Raw genomic sequence first — 20,005 nt, 5'->3', positions numbered from 1 at the left:
GACGGATGAAGCCGCTCGCTGACATGATGAATCAATAACATTTCGCGAATAATAAAACCCAGCGTGTGTGTGTGTGTGTGTGTGTGTGTGTGCAACAAATCAGGTACACTTTTGAGCAGTGTGTGTTCGTTCGTTCTGGGGGGTCCGACTGTCAGATGGAGAGATGGGTGGGAAAAGCAGGCTGTTATTGGGAATAATGATGATTCAGATCAACTGGAGTGACAGAAAGAGATGTTTCCTGAAAAAGTGTTTGTATTTGTTTACTGTGATCACATCGCAGAACATTCCACACGGCTGAGTTTACTGTGTGAAGTTTCCACTCAAACTGTCCTGAATACAAGCACAAACTGTTAGGAAAATGCGTCCAAATGACATTTCGCGCAACAACTGTGCCCAGAGGAACACTGTACTACACTGACATGATGTGTTTTCACAGCACACACATATAAACACAAGAAGCACACTAATATATTATAAACAAATTGACAATTTACTGGCCACTTTATTAGGTACACCTGTCCATCTGCTCGTTAACGCAAATTTCTAATCAGCCAATCACATGTCAGCAACTCAATGCATTTAGTCATATAGACATGGTCAAGACGATCTGCTGCAGTTCAAACCGAGCATCAGAATGGAAAAGGTAGGGGATTTAAGTGACTTTGAAGGTGGCATGATTGTTGGTGCCAGACGGGCTGGTCTGAGTATTTCAGAAACTGCTGATCTACTGGGATTTTCACGCACAACCATCTCTAGGGTCTGCAGAGAATGGTCTGAAAAAGAGAAAATATCCAGTGAGCGGCAGTTGTGTGGGCGCAAATGCCTTGTTGATCAGCTCAGAGGAGAATGGCCAGACTGGTTCCAGCTGATAGAAAGGCAACAGTAACTCAAATAAGCACTTGTTACAACCGAGGTCTGCAGAAGAGCATCTCTAATCCTGTCTTATATCAATGGTTCAGGCTGGTGGTGGATGTGTGATGGTGTTGGGGATATTTTCTTGGCACACTTTGGGCTCATTAGTACCATTTGAGCATCTTGTCATCGCCACAGCCTTCCTGAGTATTGTTGCTGACCATGTCCCCATCTTCTGATGGCTACATCCAGCAGGATAAAGCGTGATTCATGGCATACTGTTTTCTTAAACATGACAATGGGTTCACTGTACTCAAATGGCCTCCACAGTCATCAGATCTCAATCCAATAGAGCATCTTTGGGATGTGGTGGGAGATTTGCATCATGGATGTGCAGCCGACAAATCTGCAGCAACTGTGTGATGCTTTCATATCAATATGAAGCAAAATCTCTGAGAAATATTTCCAGTACCTTGTTTGATTTGTACCACGAAGGATTAAGGCAGTTCTGAAGGCAAAAGTGGGTCCAACCTGATACTAGTAAAATGTACCTAATAAAGTGGCCGGTGAGTGTATGAGCCCTTTTGTCTTATATATATATCGATCGGTATTTTGTATATTATAAGTACATCAGTAAGACAGTCTCTTTTTATAGTGTGTTGTATAGTAGTGTGTATAGAGTGCAGTTGTTGTCCCGAATAATCAGTACAATGTGCACCAGTCTTCATATCAAAAACCTGGCTGTGCAGAAGTAGTATTAAAGAAACATGTAAGAATCTGCCTCTCGTGTCCCTCTGCCCCGCTCTGACCCGGGATAAGGTGTTTCTCATTATTGCACAACGAGGCTGTTCATTAGCGGAGTGTGTAATAAATTATCCAGTGTTGGACTGCCATGCGGTGACTGCGGCCCATAACTCTTCCTAACACCAGTGTCCCGTGTGATCTCCTGACACTCATGTTCTGCCCCGTTTACACACACACACACACAGTCATGAAACACACGCACACACACACACACACATGCTTCGTCAAACTTAAATAGACACTGAAACACACCTGAGCAATTCAGACATCATGTGGTTCTGAACTTAAAATGGACTACAAACAAAAATAATACGATGAGTTTTGTTACTTGAAATACAATAACTATTATTAAAAATATTAAATAATAGATGTAAAAATAAAAAATAAATAATTTAAAAGTATTAATAAAATCTACAACATTATTTTAGAGATACTAGCACATTTGATTTGATTTGACAATTTTAGCAAAAATATACAAACAAGTCCGGATAGACTAATTCATACATATTTTCAAAACTGTCGAGGATAAAATACACAAAAAAAGCCACAGGCTTATTTCCATTATGGTCCAAAAAAAATTAACGTGCAAATAATAAACAGAGTGCAAACATCATTATCAGCTCAGCAACTCGGCACAACAAAATCCTCAACTTCAACTGTAAAACAACCACTTTTTCATTTCCCTTTAAAAACCCTCAATTTGAATCTCTTTAAAAATCAAAACATGTGCAAAACATTCCAAGCAGCAGAGCTCGTACACAAAAAATAATTTCTACTTGATAAATTATTTATATGAGTATATATATATATATATATATATATATATATATATATATATATATATATATATATATATATATATATATATATACATTTTTTGTTATATATTTATAATAATAATACAAAATATTAACCATTTATAATGTTATTAATTAGATTTTTTAAACACTTCAAAGACATTTAACATGTTTATTTTGCTAAATCAATCAATAAAATAAATAATTAACAGATTTTTTAGTTATTTATTTTAAATTATTAATAAATACATAAATAAATATTAATTAATTTATTCATTCATTCATCCAACCAACCAATCAATAATTCTTTCATTTATTCATTTATTTATTCATCCATCCATCCATCCCTCCGTCAAACCAACCAATCAATAATCCATTTAGTCATTCGTTCATTCATCCGTCTGTTCTTCCATCCGTTCAACTAACCAATCATTAATTCATCCATTCATCCATCCATCCATCCAACCAATCAATAATTTATTCATTCATTCATTAATCCACCCATCCAACCAATAAATCATTCATCCATCCACCCATCCATCTAATCAATAATTCATTCATCCACCCATCCATTTATCCATCTGACCATCCATCCAATTCATCCAACCAATCAATAATTCATTCATCCATCTATCTATCCAAGCAAGCAAGCAAGCAACCAACCAACCAACCAACCATTAATTAATGAATTAATTCATTCATTCATTCATCACCAACCAACAAATAAATAATTAATTAATTTGTTAATCCGTCCATCCATTCAACTAACTAACCAATAATTAATTAATTCATTCATTCATTCGTTCGTTCATTCATTCATTCATTCATTCATTCATTCATTCATTCATTCATTCATTCATTCATTTGTTGATTTGATCATTCAGTCAGTCAGTCATGCATTCATTCATTCATCCAAGCAATCAACTAACCAAGCAATCAATAATTCATTTATTTAATCATTCATCCAATCAATCAATCGATAATTTAATTAATTCATCCATCCAACCAATCGATAATTTAATCATTCATTCATCCATCCAACCAATCTATAATTTATTCATTTATTCATCCATCCAACCAACCATTCATGCCAAGGCAGCATTAAAGTAAACAGCGAGTATCTGGGAACTCTGCAATCAGACAGTGCAGAAGTGATGGAGCAGTATTCCAGCTTTCAGCAGACAGTAAAACTGAAAAGGCTTCGCTGCTTGCATTAGTGTCTCTTAAAGGAGGTGTGATTCAGGCACTGGAGCGTCAAGTGTCAGCAGCACATAATCTATCACAGCAGAAGCAGCACATTAAACACATTTCATCATCAATACATGACAGCCCATAAACTACAGACGCCCACTGATGATACTGCAGGCCTTCACAACTCTATTGAGTAGATTCACCATACAGCACATCATGAAAAAGCACTGAAGCCGTCAGACAATTAAGCATTATTAATCACATACAAAATAAAAGTTTGCATTTACATATTATGCATGTGTACATTTATGCATTTTAGTAACAGAAACGCATATGTAGAGCTGCACGATTCTGGCTAAAATGAGAATCACGATTTTTGTGCCTAAAATAAAGATCAGGATTTTCTCAGGATTCTGTAGATGTAAAATAAAGGTTAATATGAGTGGGCTATTATTATTGCTATTCTCAAACATGTAGTACAACAGCAATAGGCTGTTGGAGAAAATGCTACATTTCGTATACATAGATATATACACTAGATATCGCATAGGGACCCTGAGCATGCGTCAATAGCGCCGCCACATTGGTACAGTGCTCCCAGGACAAATGTCATTCAACCGCACTAGTCAAGACAGTGTTATTACGTGAAGATGCGGGACTTTAGCGCTGTCTACGGGTGTAGTAACGAGCAAACAAAGAAAACAAAGCACAAAGGCAGAACATTTCATAGGTAAGATTACGTTTTTTTCTGTTTTTGTATGTTCTGAACTTTTGTGCTAATCAGTTAATATTATTGAGGATAACAGTCACTTACTGCATTCACCATACGCCAAAGCAGCTCCAACTCGCACTAAACACTCAGCTTATGCTAGTTTTGTTGAATAAAATCAGCAAACAATGCAAAAGAAATATGACAACGAGATGCTGCGCTGCCAGAAACTTGTGTTATTGTCGGCTAACGTGAGTGAAAGTCGTTCGGGGGATTCATTCACAAACGAATCGCTCCCTCCGTCAGTATGAGAAGTGAAAGCAGGAGAGGAGCTGTGTTTCAGGACACAGATTAACAGGGAGGGTGAATAATACATTTCTGTACACACAAACACAAGCTTTTTGTCAGGAATGCACGTGTGGTCACTGATCCATCAATGTAGAAAAGTGATGTAAAATTATAATTTTCGTAATTAGAAAAAAAAAATTATTCAGAGTCAAAGAGTTATAAAGCATTATCTGTGTGGCATTTCCAGCTGAAACATACGCACTCTAAGGACATCAGAGACATATTTGACATCTTGTAAAATGAGGCATAATAGGTACCCTTTAAATAAAAACGATCAAACCAGTGACTCAGCATAATCTTTCAACATAACAAACAAGCCGAGAGAAAGGAATTTCAGACTACACTCAGCTGCATTAGTCACACCAAACCAAGCCAACAGCTAAATTAATTAATAATTTTGATCCAAGGATTACACCGTATCAGAGACTAGCCTACAGTCTATTAGGAAGTGCTCGCAATCTGATACTGAAATGCAATATTACCTGCTGAACAAACCTGCCAGCTACCTGGAATATAGGCAGGTGAAGCTACATACGGGACTGGTTTTGTGTGGGAATCGCTGTGCATTCCGATGGAAATCTTTTAAATGATACAAGAGAGGATGGCAGCGCTCTGTGTGCTGTTCATTCGTTTCAACACAGAACAGATGAGGAAAAACAACTGAGAATCAATTCAAGGAGAATTTTGTAATTACCGTGCTTAGATTATCAGTGTTTGGTGGAACTACTGTAATTACACGACTTTCCACTGAAAAAGTAAAGTAAGGAATTACTTTAATTTTTTTAGGTAATGTAATGTTATGAGGATTTTAAAGGAATCACTTTTAATTTTTAAGTAATATAATATAATATAATATAATATAATATAATATAATATAATATAATATAATATAATATAATATATTATAATTAACATAACCTAATCTAATCTAATCTAATCTAATATAATATAATTAATATAATATAATTAATATGAAATAATATAATGTAATTTAATATAATATAATATAATATAATATAATATAATATAATATAATATAATATAATATAATATAATATAATATAATATAATATAATATGGATTATGAAGGGTTTTCTTTAAATATTTGGGTAAAATAATTTATTATAATATAATATAATATAATATAACATAATATAATATAACATAATATAACATAATATAATATAATATAATATAATATAATATAATATAATATAAAATAATATAATATAATATAATATAATATAATATAATATAATATAATATAATATAATATAATGGGAATTATAAAGGGATTACTTTTAATTTTTACATAATATAATATAATATAATATAATATAATATAATATAATATAATATAATATAATATAATATAATATAATATAATATAATAGAGAATACTTTCCATTTTAAACTATTAAATATTATATAACATAATATAATAGCCTTACATGTACATAAATTGAGCAGTTCTGAATAATTAGCATTTTCAGCTGAAGATTGCAGATGTTAAAGAATAAAAACAGAGTGAAATAAACTGTTCATAAAAAAATTTGAGTAATATAGTATATAAGCAGAGTATACAGTATATTGTTTTCCATAACCGTCTTTTGGTAAACCAGGTTTACATTTAGCTTGATAATTGCACAAGCCTAAGTAATAATGAATTGTGTAAGAAATCTAATGTCAGTAAATTCAAAATATGGTGCTAATGACTCTGAAAGGTTTTGTGTTTTACATATATAATTAAACATTTATAATTAAACAAGTGTTATTTTTCAGACTAAACTAAAGGTCCTGTTCGACTCAAATTTAAAGAATAAACAGAGTTTAATTTGAATTGCATTGAAATTTATGTGAATTTTAGGCGGTAATGAATCATGTAATAAAGTATTCACTAAGTTACAGCAAATCTAATTTTTCAGACAAAGTAATTTAATTATGTAAATAGTAAATACTTACTTTTTGAACTGATTTACCCAACACTAGGACTGTCATAATAATCAACTTATCGACTTATGGACACAACCTCAATAATTTTTGGTGATGCAATATATATCGTCCATACAAAAAAACAAAACAATTCTAGCAACATTTTATCTGACTGTGCATCATCTCTATCGGAGGTGTCAGTGTCAGTATGATTAAAAAAACATTATAGTATATTTTCATATGGGTGTCTGACGACTGAAAATAGATCTGGGAGCACATATCCCAGCCTCTGTTACTTTTTACCTTGCACTTTTTTTGAGAACATTTATTATTATTTATTTAGGATATGCGTTTTCACATTCTGATTCCAATGCCTGATTAATAAACTGTTAAAAGGACTATAATCAAATTAATTATTCTTAAAAATAAAATATGATGTGCTTTTTGAAGAGTGTGCTTGCATTGGGATGATATCATATTGTCATGATAAATGGCATAGATGGTCTTAAAATGACAATACTGTTTATCACAATATATTTTAGTGCAATATATTGTGCAACAAAAAATACATATCGTGACAGGGCTACTCAACATGTAAAGCATATTTTTTTAATCCATATTTAAGACATTAAAATAAACCCACTAGTGGCCATAATAAGAGCTCAGAGTGGAGAAAAGAGTCCTGAGATTCTCTTCTAACTGTATCCAGATTTCATCCCTTCCAGACAGGAAAACAGCTCTTTCAGGAGCACATTTACTGTCAGTCCCATAATCAATCATCAGCTCAGTCAGCAGAGGAAAAGCTTGTCAAATAAGCAAAGCAACACACTTAATTAAGTATTTTGAGGGACATTTTTAACCTGTTTACTCGAGATTGAGAGAAGCCAAGTAGTTAAGCGGCTTTTATTTTACTTTAATTTTCTGAGATCAAGCACCTTTCAGCAGATCCAAGAACAACTGTTGTATATTTATACGGTTTTATAAAAGAAGATGACATTTTAGAGAGGAAATTTAGACAGAAGAAATGCAGGATATCAAATATGTATGATGATATAACATAGATGCATTACTCTGATAGGGACCAGCATAATATACAGTGCTTAGCATATACAAGTACACCACATTATGGAAATGCATGTTTTTATCCATATCCATTTTATCCAAAACAGATTCATTAAACAGATATTAAAATATATATATATATATATATATATATATATATATATATATATATATATATAATATATATATAAAATATATATATAAAATATATATTATATAATATATATTAATATATAATCAAAAATTAGTAGCCCAAATTTATATGTTAGGGAAAAATAGTAAATACAAATTATATATATATATATATATATATATATATATATATATATATATATATATATATATATATATATATATATATATATATATATATATATATATATATATATATATATATATATATTATATATATAATTTGTATTTACTATTTTTCCCTAACATATACATTTGGGCTACTAATTTTTGAACCATTATTGTAAGTTATTTTGTTAGATTAGCTCCAGATTTGGCCTCAGTTCTAATCTAATGTATACGCACAAATATAATATTGTAAAGCATCCTATAGAAAATATGAATCTAAATGAGAGATATGTGGGGGGTGATTAGATTAGTTAGAACTGAACCAAAATTTGGATCTAATTTAACAAAATAACTCATGAAAACTGTCCAAAAATGAGTAGCCCAAATGTATATGATAGGGAAAAATATTCAATACAAATTTAAAAAAAAAAAGAGTAAAAATCAAATATATATACAATTTTGTAGTTTGTATATCGCAATATTTTGCATTAATTTAAATGTATTATCTTTCTACTTCTAAAGATGTTCAATGACCAAAACATTATTTTAATAATTATATGTGATTAATAAATCTGATTTGTTAACAGAGGAAGAAGTTCATGAATAATTTTTGATGGATAATGCAGTTCCAGCTTTATAGTTTTGCATTGATACATTATTTTATATATATTTGCTGTGCCTAGTACTCAGTATGATTATAATTGTCATGTTTGAATAGATTACCATATTTGAACAAAAAGAGGAGCAGTTTTATTTTTATTTAATTTTAGTTGTTTGTTTTGCTCGTTTGTTTGTTGTTTGCTTATATATATATATATATATATATATATATATATATATATATATATATATATATATATATATATATATATATATACATACATATATCCTTATATTTTGTATAATTTGTAAATGCAACAAGGTTATTATTGTTGTAAAATGTTTGTAAAATGTTGTATTTCAATGTGTACAAACTGAAAACAAAAAAATAAAAATATTATGGAAAAAAAAAATCTGATTTGTTTAAAATGCACCAAAATATATGACCTATATTACCACTGAGAAATGGATACACATATGGGGTGTATGCTGAGCACTGTATATATATATATATATATATATATATATATATATATAAAGTTATTGTATAATGATGGTTTGTTCTGTAGACTATCGAAAAAAATTGCTTAAAGGGGCTAATAATTTTGACCTTAAAATGGCTTTTAAAAAATTAAAAACTGATTTTCTTCAAGTCAAAATAAAACAAATAAGATTTTTTCCAGAAGAGAAAATATTATCAGATATATATATATATATATATATATATATATATATATATATATATATATATATATATATATATATATATATATATATATATATATATATATATATCTTAAGGGGGGCCAATCATTCTGACTTCAAATGTATACATATTTAATTATTTTTAGACTGTATATAATTAAAGTTAAGTATGTATACACATTATTTACATCTCTGAAGCTTTTGAAACATCTAATTTAAGAACATTATATCTGTGAACATAATACATGCACTTTCTGAAAAGATGTTCAACCAACAAATATAACAAACAAATATAGACAACACATATTATTTAAATACACATAAGAGATAGTAATTGTTCTAATAAAACACTTAGGCAATCACCCAGCCTGCCATAACAAGATAAATGATTTAAAAGCTAAACATATTCACTGAAAGGAAAAGACGAGACAAAAGAGAGAGAATTAACTATTCAAACCGACCTTTAGTGTCCCGCTCGACCTCTCCTGTCATGGACTTGAGTGAAATAAATTAAGAAACCGACAAGTGAAAATAATCCACAGAGAAGGACAACGTATTCCTCAAAATGTTTCCTCTCGACCTCTGCTCGTAGTGATGAGGCATAATTGTGCACATCCACGTTTTTTCGCAGAGTTTGTGTCCGGAGAAACTGTGGCTTTGAGGCGCGTCGCGCGCGCGCTGCTTCCCTCTGGAGACGCGCTTTACTCTAAACGCAGGAGCCCGTGCCAAACTCAAGTCCCATAAACACATCAGAGCTCTGAACCCCCGAGGTGTCAAATTCCAGCTCCATCACATGATACACTACAAGCGAGCGACGAGACGCGCAAACTCCTGCCGTCCCATCATAATCCACGACGCGTTTAAGCGCAAGTGAGCGCGCCTCGCTTCGCTGATTATAATGCGCGCGCTCTAATTTGTCAATTGGCAGTCGACGTCACAAGTCGGTCTCTGGCAGCAGTGCAGCTTTGTTGATTGTTTGATTATTAATTTAATGATTAAATATGGGAAATACAACGTACACAAACAAAAGTGGTCCAGTTATAAACTTAACATTTCTTTGAAATTTCTCGTTTGAAACTGAGCATCATATTGAAAGCATCTTAAAAGCTTTAAGGATGTATGCAATTTTGGAATCCTTATTTCTAATATTTTTAGTTGTTTTTTTTCCTTTCTATGTGTTTGTTCCATTTATGTTAATGTGAAAACAGTTGTAAGTATTGCATTCCTCTACTTTTGCATGCTATTGTTCTTGTTATGCAAAAAAAAAAAAAAAGCAGCTTGGTTAATTAAATTTATAAAAACTGAACATTTTGTTTATATGCAATGTTTTTATACTCCTTTTTTTATAAATAAATGTTACCATTCAAAGAAGTTTTGGGTGATATCTTTGCATGTTCAAGTAAAAACAGATTATAGTTATAATTTGACCTCAAATGATCAAATGAATTACTGAGGAATTTATATTAAATCTTAAAATTAAATGTATTGTATAATTAAATGTATAAATAGTATAAATGTATAAATAAATGTATAATTCTTAACCTTGTTTAAAGTTTTATAGTCGATTTTAATTTATATATGGACTCTCTTCAGTGTAATAATAGCAATAAATGTAAAGCTGTTGAAGATTAAACGTTAATTAAATAGTGAACTTGCTGTCTATTACGGTATTCAATATATGCTGTTTTGCATATAGTGACATTTTGGACACATTTAAGTTGATTCTAAATATTTTTGGCATGTTATATCTAAATGTAAATTATAAACTTGAAAATGTATTTATTAAATGGAATCTTTTATTTTGGATATCTTGTTAGAATTGCTAATACATTATTTTATTCTAATTACAACAAACAAACAAACAAACCTGGCCTCCCTCCATTATCAAAAATGTTATTCTATTCTATAGGTTTACATAGTATATGCACATTACAGTTTCAAAATAATATGTTAGATAATAATAATAATAATAATAATAATAATAATAATAATAATAATTATTATTATTATAACAATAATAATAATAACAATTATTATTATTATTATTATTAGTAGTAGTAGTAGTAGTAGTAGTAGTAGTATAATGATAATAATAATGATATAATATATAATAATAATAATAATACATGAAATTATTATTATTGTTATTATTATAATAATAACAATAATAATTACAATACTACTACTACTAACTAAATTGCAATGCGCTACAAAAAAATTAAAGAAAATCAGTGACATTTCAATTGAACAACTAGATATTAAAGTTTGAGGACAAACTTTATGGTGGCTTGAAAAGCCAAGTCTGAAAGTTTGAAGTGGTTTTAAAGTGTAAATAGCATGTTAGTATGATTCTAGCTTGAATTAGCATGTTACTAGCATGATTCTAGCAGGAATTAGCATGTTACTAGCATGATTCTAGCACAAATTAGCATGTTACTAGCATGATTCTAGCATGAATTAGCATGTTACTAGCATGAAGTAGCATGTTGTTAGCATGATTCTAACATAAATTAGCACGTTACTAGCATGATTCTAGCATGAATTAACGTGATTGTAGCATGAATTAGCATGTTACTAGCATGACTCTAGCATGAATTAACATGATTGTAGCATGAATTAGCATGTTACTAGCATAATTCTAGCATGAATTAGCATGATTCTAGCATGAATTAGCGTGTTAATAGCATGATTCTAGCATGAATTAGCATGTTGTTAGCATGATTGTAGCATAAATTAGCATGTTACTAGCATGGTTAGCATTAGTCTTCAATTAGCCTTAAATATAAAGATTACACAAAGCTCTCAGATTTCATATCCATTTATTTCCACCCCAAAATAAATCGGCTATATTTCAGTTTGGCACATTGTAATAGCAACATTACGCAGCCAAATTGCAATGCAATGCTACAAAAAAATGAAAGAAAATCAGTGACATTTTAATTGAATAACGAGACATTTTGATTGTGAGGTCAAATACCAACACCTTTTCTGGCTCAATCAGACACTGCCTTCTTATCAGCGACTGCATCACTTCACGGCTCCTACAAAAAAATCAGCGCTCTAGATCTCAACACTAGATCTGACAGGTAAGCAAACAACACGCTTTCCCACAATGCAAAGTGCTGATTTTCTGAGCGGCTGTGTTTATCAAGATTGGCCGCAGCTCAGGCCGTTTCTGAGCTGATCTCAGACGCTGCGAAGCAAATGCCCACGCCATCTGAAACAGACAGAGAAAGAGGATTAAAATACCTTCCTCAGGCAGTGCGGGTGGAGATTGACCTGATCAAAAAGCTGTGTCAGGGTGTAAGTGAGGTGCTGAGGCTTACAGATCTACTGCAGGTGTACATCTATGAAGCGGTGATTGGGGAACTACTACAACAACAACAACTCGACATTCAAAAACATTCATTGGATTTACTCAGTTTTATAAAGGTAAGTGGTTGCAAACAGTTTATAAGGGCTGAATATAGACCTTTTTCATGGCTGCTGTATGGAGGGCGCCATAGCGACCAGCGTCTTCCAGTAGAATGCTAAAAACTTCCGTTTACAGCGTGTTCAACTGGTAATTTACGCTCCGAAAATGGGTTTCAGTATAGTTTTTAATGGATAACCGAGTGTTTTTGTGACACACAACTTAGAAATGTGTCTGTGAAAGCCGTTATAATCTGTCACATGTGGTTCAAGCGCGTCAGAAATACGAGAAAAACGTTCTCCTAGTTCACGTGTCTGCCGTCAGAAATACAGTGTGTGTGCGTTCCCGCCCTGTTAGCTGTTAGCTCAGAGGCTCTTTAACACACACACACACACACACACACATACACAAAGAGAGAGAGAGAGAGACAGAGAGAGAGAGAGAGAGAGAGAGAGAGAGAGAGAGAGAGAGAGAGAGAGAGAGAGAGAGAGAGAGAGCAAACCAGAGTACTGGCATGAAACTTAACAGGTATGAAAGTCGTGCAATTTACAAAAATGAGCAATAAAAGTCTGTTATTGATCCTCTGCTGCTGATTTGCTGTTCATTCTAATCGTGAGCCGTTTGTGTTTTATTTCGTGTGTTGTTTTCACCACGGTTTGTGTTTTTTCTGTCATTTGGAAATGACACTAGCCTATATTTTCACTTTGTCACAGTTATTAAATCAGTGTGTCAGTGGCACAGTACAGGCTATGTGTGTGTGTCAGACATTTTGGTGAATAACATGTGTTCGGGCTGGTTATATATTTGAAATAAAGAGAAAATGTTGACTTTAGCGATGACGAGGCTTCATTTAAACTGCAGAAGATGCCGTCTGACGACGAGGGGAAAACGCCTCACAGCAGCTGTTTTCCATCCTATTAGATCGCATTTCTTTAAATGATCAGTCCAGGAGATGCTGCTGATGGACAACAGTATTAGTTCAAAGAGGATAAAAGCAGGTAAAATAGATTAAAACTATCGTTTCAAAGCTGCCCAAATGTGACTGTTTACACGCATCAGCTGCCGACCGGAAGTTCTTCACATTCTCCTTGCGCATACACGCAAAGCATCATGGGTAATTTTGCGTTCCAAGAAAAAGGTCTATAAACCAACAAATTAAACTGAGGGATGTTCAACTTAATTTGTTTGTTGAAATTCAGCCCATTAAAATTGTCTGCAACCACGTACCTTATTTGGTTATTTATATTAATTCATTCATTTTCTTTTCAGCGGAGTCCCTTTATTAATCTGGGGTTGCCCCAGTGGAATGAACCACCAACTTATCCAGCATATGTTTTACACAACGCCCTTCTTGCTGCAACCCATCACTAGGAAACAACCATACACAGTTATTCACACACATACACTATGGACAATTTAGCCTGCCCAATTCACCTGTACCACATGTGTTTGGACTGTGGGGGAAACCGGAGCACCCTTATGCCTAGTTCAGACTGTGTGATTTTAGCCCCGATTTTGGCTCGCCGACAGGTTTTGAGAATCCCACAATCCCACCTCTAAACCCAACCATCATTGAGGGTTTACCAAATTGTACTAAATTGTAAGAATGAGATTGTACGAATACGAGTTTGCCACTAAATCAAAAAGTTACGAATTGCCGTGAGATTGTGTTGGATAATCGAATGAAAAGCACAACAAAGAGCAGTAACTCAAGTCTCTTTAAACAAAAAGCAGCAGCGTTTGTTTCACCCTGCACGTTCCCAAGTGCAGTCTCTAACAATAAAACAGGCCATGACAACGGACTAATGACGAATATGATTTGATTTCAGTACTCATTTACTCCAGTCGACTTCTGTCAAAGTGATATATATTCAAGGATACGCTCTTCAGCTGCGCAAACAAAGCACTTCGCTTGTAACATCTTACAGAGTGAGGGAAATTCGGTCCCCGTAGTGCGATCACAGATGACCTGCGTCCAGACAGATGTGATGGAGTTCGCTCAGGAAGCCAGACTGCGTGTTTTCACAATCCCTGGTACACAAAGTTCCCCTGAAAAAAAAGAAAAACCGGTCAGTCTGGATAACATCAAACTAATTAAAACAAAAAGCGTGCTGTTTTTCCACAAGTAGTGCCTTAGATTTGGTATATTTTGATAAAGTGTGCCAGCATTGGGAGCCAGAATGTTACACTCTTTTTACTCCTGTGACCTGATATTTAATCAGGGCAATGAAAGAATAATTTACATTAATAAATGGCTGTGGAAATAAATAGCATATGAGACATGCCTCGTCTGAGCCAGTGTGAAATTGCACATGCTGACCAACGCCATCAATCTAAAGCTCGCCCTTGCAACACAACAGAAATGCATACAGGGGTGAGCGGTTGATCCTTTAGACCAGGGTTCACCAATCTCGGTCCTGGAGGGCCGGTGTCCTTTCAGGGTTTAGCTCCAACTTACCTCAACACACCTGCCTGGATGTTTTAAGAATACATAGTAAGAGCTTGATTAGCTTGTTCAGGTGTGTTTGATTAGGGTTGGAGCTCCGGCCCTCCAGGAACAAGTTTGGTGACCCCTGCTTTAGACAGTTTATCGATAATGAAGACAGTCGCTTGGTCACATGATGTAGAACTTTCACTACATCAGTTTATTTAACAAATGCATTTCCATCTTGAATTTTTCACATTAACCAAAACCAAGTCCACAACCACCTTAAGCAATCATAAAAACTGCTTTTTTATTTTATTAAATAATGTTTTTTTTTTTTTATTAAAAATTTGGCATTTCCATCAATCGTTTTCAATCAATCATCTCTGGGAAACATCTCTGTACCACATGTCTTTAGGGGAAACCAGAGTACGCGGAGGAAACCCACACGAAACGCAGGGAGAACATGCAAACTCCACACAGAAACACCAACTAAGCCGAGGATCGAACCAGCGACCTTCTTGCTGTGTGGTGAACGTGCTTCCCACTGTGCCTTTGCGTCGCTTTAAGCAATCATAAAACCTGTTTTTTTTAATTAAACATTTGGCATTTCCATCAACCGTTTTCAATCAATTTAACAAAATGTAACAATTTTCCAGAATGATATGTTACAACATTAAAATGAAAACACTGAAATAATGAAATGGCAGCCACAATGTCCTAAACTAAACCTGATTGAAAATCTCTGGAAAATCCTTGCTGATAAAGTTCTGGCTAGCAAACAAAGTCGTCAAAAACTGAAGAAGAGATGAAGATCAAAATTCCAGACTAACCTTTGTTAAGGAACATGTTGAGGACAGAGAACTGCTCAAAAATGTATTTTTGCCAGTGCTTTGACTAAAATCTGCATTGGGTGAGAGGCACATTTTTAAATTTAAAGATAAATGAGTATTTTACATCAACATGTGCACTAACACAAAGCAATGCAAACACAGGTGTTAAACAAAATCTAACAATTTTCCAAAGTGAGAAAGTACAACATTAAAATTAAAACATTAAAATAATGAAACGGCAGCCCCGATGTCCTGAACTAAACCTGATTGAAAATCTATGGAAAATCCTTGTGGATAAAGTTCTGGCTAGCAAACAACATGCAATCAATGAAGTATGGAAAAAAACTGAAGAAGAGATGATCTAACTTTTGCTAAGGAACATTTTGAGGACAGAAATCTCATCCAAAGTTTATTTTTACCAATACACTGACTGAAATCTGCACTGAGTGAGTGGAATGTGCACTAACACAAAGCAATGCAAACACAGGTGTTAAACAAAATCTAACAATTTTCCAAAGTGAGAAGGCACAACATTAAAATTAAAACATTAAAATAATGAAATGGCAGCCCCAATGTCCTGAACTAAACCCGAATGAAAATTTCTGGAAAATTCTTGTTGATGACCTTTGACTAATCTTTGCTACGAAGCAAGATTAATTTTAAGAATAATTTGAGTCTGATGGGAAACCACACGAATGTTTGTCATTAATCCTGAAGAGAAATTGTATGTTCCCTGAAGGTGAAAACATTAAAATAATGAAATGGCAGACTCAATGTCCTGAACTAAACCCGAATGAAAATTTCTGGAAATCCTTGTGGATAAAGTTCTGGCTAGCAAACAAAGTGAGGTCAAGTGGAGTGTGGAAAAACTGAAGAGATCATCTAACTTGAACAAAGATATCATCCAAAGATGAATTTTTTACTAATACATTTACTAAATTCTGTATTGTATGAACAGCACATCTTTAAATTTACAGATAAATTTCTGTTTTCATTAAAATGTGCACTAACACAAAGTAATGGAAACCCAGCTATTAAACAAAATGTAACAATTTTTCTAGAATTAAAAGTTACATCATTACAGTTAAAAAAAATTGAAAAAATGAAATGGCAGCCCCAATGTCCTGAACTAAACCCGATTGAAAATCTCAGGAAAATCTTTGTTGATAAAGTTCTGGCTAGCAAGAAAGTACAGTTAGCAATGTGTCCAAAATAAAATAACAAAAAAATGATCTAACATTTGCTAAGGAACATGTTGAGGACAGATCTGCTCCAAAGATTTCTTTTTTTTTTTTTTTTTTTACCAATAAATTGACTAAATTCTGCATTGTAAACCCTACAGATAAATTTCTGTTTCTGTCAAAATGTGCAGTAAAACAAAGTGACAGAAACCCAGCTCTTGAACAAAATTTTACACTTTTCCTAGAATGAGAAGTTACAACATTAGAGTTAAAACATTGAATAATGAAATGGCAGCCCCGATGTCCTGAACTAAACCCGATTAAAAATCTCTGGAAAATCCTTGCTGATAAAGTTCCGGCTAGCAAACAACGTACAATCAGCGAAGTGAGGAAAAAGGAGAGAGATCTGCTCCACAGTTTATACCAATAAACTGATTCATTGTGTAAGCGGCACATTTTTTAATTTAGACAAAGTAATGTTTTACAGCAATTTATCGGTATTACAGTCTGAATGGAGCTATTGCTACCTGTCTATTTAAAACACTATATTGTATAAAGAGCTATGTTAATAAATGTGACTTAACGACAAAGGCACTGAGGGTGGCATGTATGACAGGGCATGTGTCTGTGACCCCGAGCCTGACCGTTGACCTGAATCGCTCTTTCCTTCATGTGTGTCCAGAAGTCCCACTGAGACTTTCGATCTGAGGTCTATTGTGAGGAAGATCTTGAGCAGAACGAGGAAACAATGGAGCCGAGGGTCTGTGATCTGTGATCTTCACATACATTTGGGTGGTCAGAGCAGGTCCGGGACTTCAGGATCAGACTCCTGTGGCTCAGGTCATCTGCTTAATCAGTTGAAGCCTGTGGAAATTCACAAGGCAAAAGTTTGCATTGTCATCCTGGTTCTGTTATTGAAGTAACAGCAGAGATTTGTTTGTTTATTTATTGCCACATCAGCAACTTGGCTATTTCATTGGAAGATCAATCTACATAAAAACCTTCCATGATAAGAACAACTTTATATTTCAATAAGAGATAAGCAAATATATGAATATAAATAAAGTATATTAAATGATAAATATGATTTTTTCAATGCAATATTTGATGAACAACTTTAAATTTTTAATAGTGATTATAAAAATCTTGTCTTCACATTCTAATAAAATATGCTTTGTAAAATAAGCTATGATGAGAGCAACATTGGACTTGAGGAATCATTCAAGCTGACACACTGTTAATGGTTTGATCCAGTATTATATCGTACCACTGAAATACTCATATTTAATATTGTTTTAATTTCAATTAAAGGTTAAGCCATTTTGTTATATATTTGTTTTATAGTTTACTAAACCATTAAATGAATTTTATATTAAAGCTTTGTTTATTTTCTAACTGTTTCAGTTTTAATGGTTTGATCCAGTAATATATTAGTATAAGTGAATACTATTATTTATATGCATATTAAATACTTTTTCATTTCAGGTAAATTTGCAGTCGTTTTTGTATGAATTATTAAATAATTAAATGCATCTTATATTAAATCCTTACATTTATTTTTATAACTTTTTTTGTCATTTAAAACATTTGTTTCAGTTTTAATGGTTTGACACAGTTATATTAGTATAATTTAAATATAATTGTTTTAATTTCAGTTAAAGTTTTAGTCATTTTTGTTGTGTTTTATCATTTATTAAATGTATTTTATATTGCAGCTATACTTTTATTTTATATATATATATATATATATATATATATATATATATATATATATATATATATATATATATATATATATATATATATATATATATAATTAGCCCACCTTTTAATTTTTTTTTAACCTTAGTTTTATCAATGTAAAATAAAGGTTTTATGTCAGTAAGATTTGACAATTTAACAATAATACAGTGATAACAACAACAAATATTTATAATAATAAATCTGTTTCTAGAGCAGTAAATAATTGAATGAAATAAAATATTTCTGAAGGATCATGTGACCCTGAAGACTGAAGTGATGTTGAATATTCGGCTGATAAACTGTATTTTAAAAATGGATTCACACAGAAACAAAATATTGTAAATTCTAATCAGATTTAAAGCAGATTGCATTTCTGATCATACAAACACAGCCTCATTCAACGCAAGCTGTAAATGAAAGACGAGGCTGACATCATTACAAAAACACGCATTCAAATGCAGACCGTAAACCAGCAGTAGAAAGTGAAATATTTAAGGAATGGCTGTTCACACTGGAAAACATGCAGAGCTCTTTAAGACAAAATGTAAACTCACATGAGATAGCAAACAATGCTGGCGTTTATATTTAGTGCTTCCAGTTAGAGAATGTACCAGCACATAGAGAGGATGCTTGACGCTTAGGTAAACACACACACACACACACACAAACACACACACACACACACACACACACTTCCCAGAAGTTTTTTTTTTGTCAATCGGTTCAAAACTGCAGCTGGAACGAATCAGGAGTTCAATGATCAGATTAATGATCTATCTTGGCACAGTGTCTCAACATTCAGGAAATGAAGGTTCATTCTGAGTGACCATACCTTAGGAGAAAAAGAGAAATCAGGAGAAAAATCAAAAGTCCAGACTAACCATTGTTAAGGAGCACGTTGAGGACAGAGAACTGCTCCAAAGATTATTTCGTAATGAACGCAGGAATAATCAGAGTCTGATGGAAAAGCTTGTCAATATTACTGATGGGGAAACTTCATGTTCCTTAAAGGTGAAAGTATTCAAATAATGAAATGGCAGCTCTTATGTCCTGAACTAAACCTTGTTGAAAATCTCAGGGAAATCCTTGTTGATAGAGTACTGGGTAGCAA

The 20,005-nt window shown here is 32.8% G+C and overlaps 1 protein-coding gene and 1 long non-coding RNA gene across 4 annotated transcripts in view; both read right to left on the bottom strand.

Annotated features, from left to right (window-relative positions):
- Window positions 1-10,008, bottom strand: part of artn (artemin) — a 33,290-nt gene extending 23,282 nt beyond the window's left edge. For 2 of the 3 annotated variants that reach the window (XM_005170761.5, XM_073953556.1), the window contains exon 1: window positions 9,762-10,008. In XM_005170761.5, coding sequence (XP_005170818.3) covers window positions 9,762-9,792 — 31 coding nt within the window. In that variant the 5' untranslated portion in view covers window positions 9,793-10,008. The remainder of the gene's footprint in view (window positions 1-9,761) is intronic. The other variant, XM_073953557.1, reaches the window with a different exon arrangement.
- A 2,096-nt stretch (window positions 10,009-12,104) lies between these two features.
- Window positions 12,105-17,444, bottom strand: LOC108190362 (uncharacterized). Its single transcript, XR_012407535.1, has 3 exons — window positions 15,971-17,444; window positions 14,639-14,761; window positions 12,105-12,517 (listed from the first exon to the last, which is right to left on the bottom strand). It is a non-coding gene; the product is annotated as an uncharacterized lncRNA (long non-coding RNA).
- Between the last annotated feature and the right edge of the window lie 2,561 nt (window positions 17,445-20,005).

This window comes from Danio rerio, chromosome 6, assembly GCF_049306965.1.
Source record: "Danio rerio strain Tuebingen ecotype United States chromosome 6, GRCz12tu, whole genome shotgun sequence".
Lineage (NCBI taxonomy): Eukaryota > Metazoa > Chordata > Actinopteri > Cypriniformes > Danionidae > Danio > Danio rerio.
The sequence above is the reverse complement of the archived record's forward strand: the minus strand, read 5'-3'. Positions and strand labels throughout refer to the sequence as shown.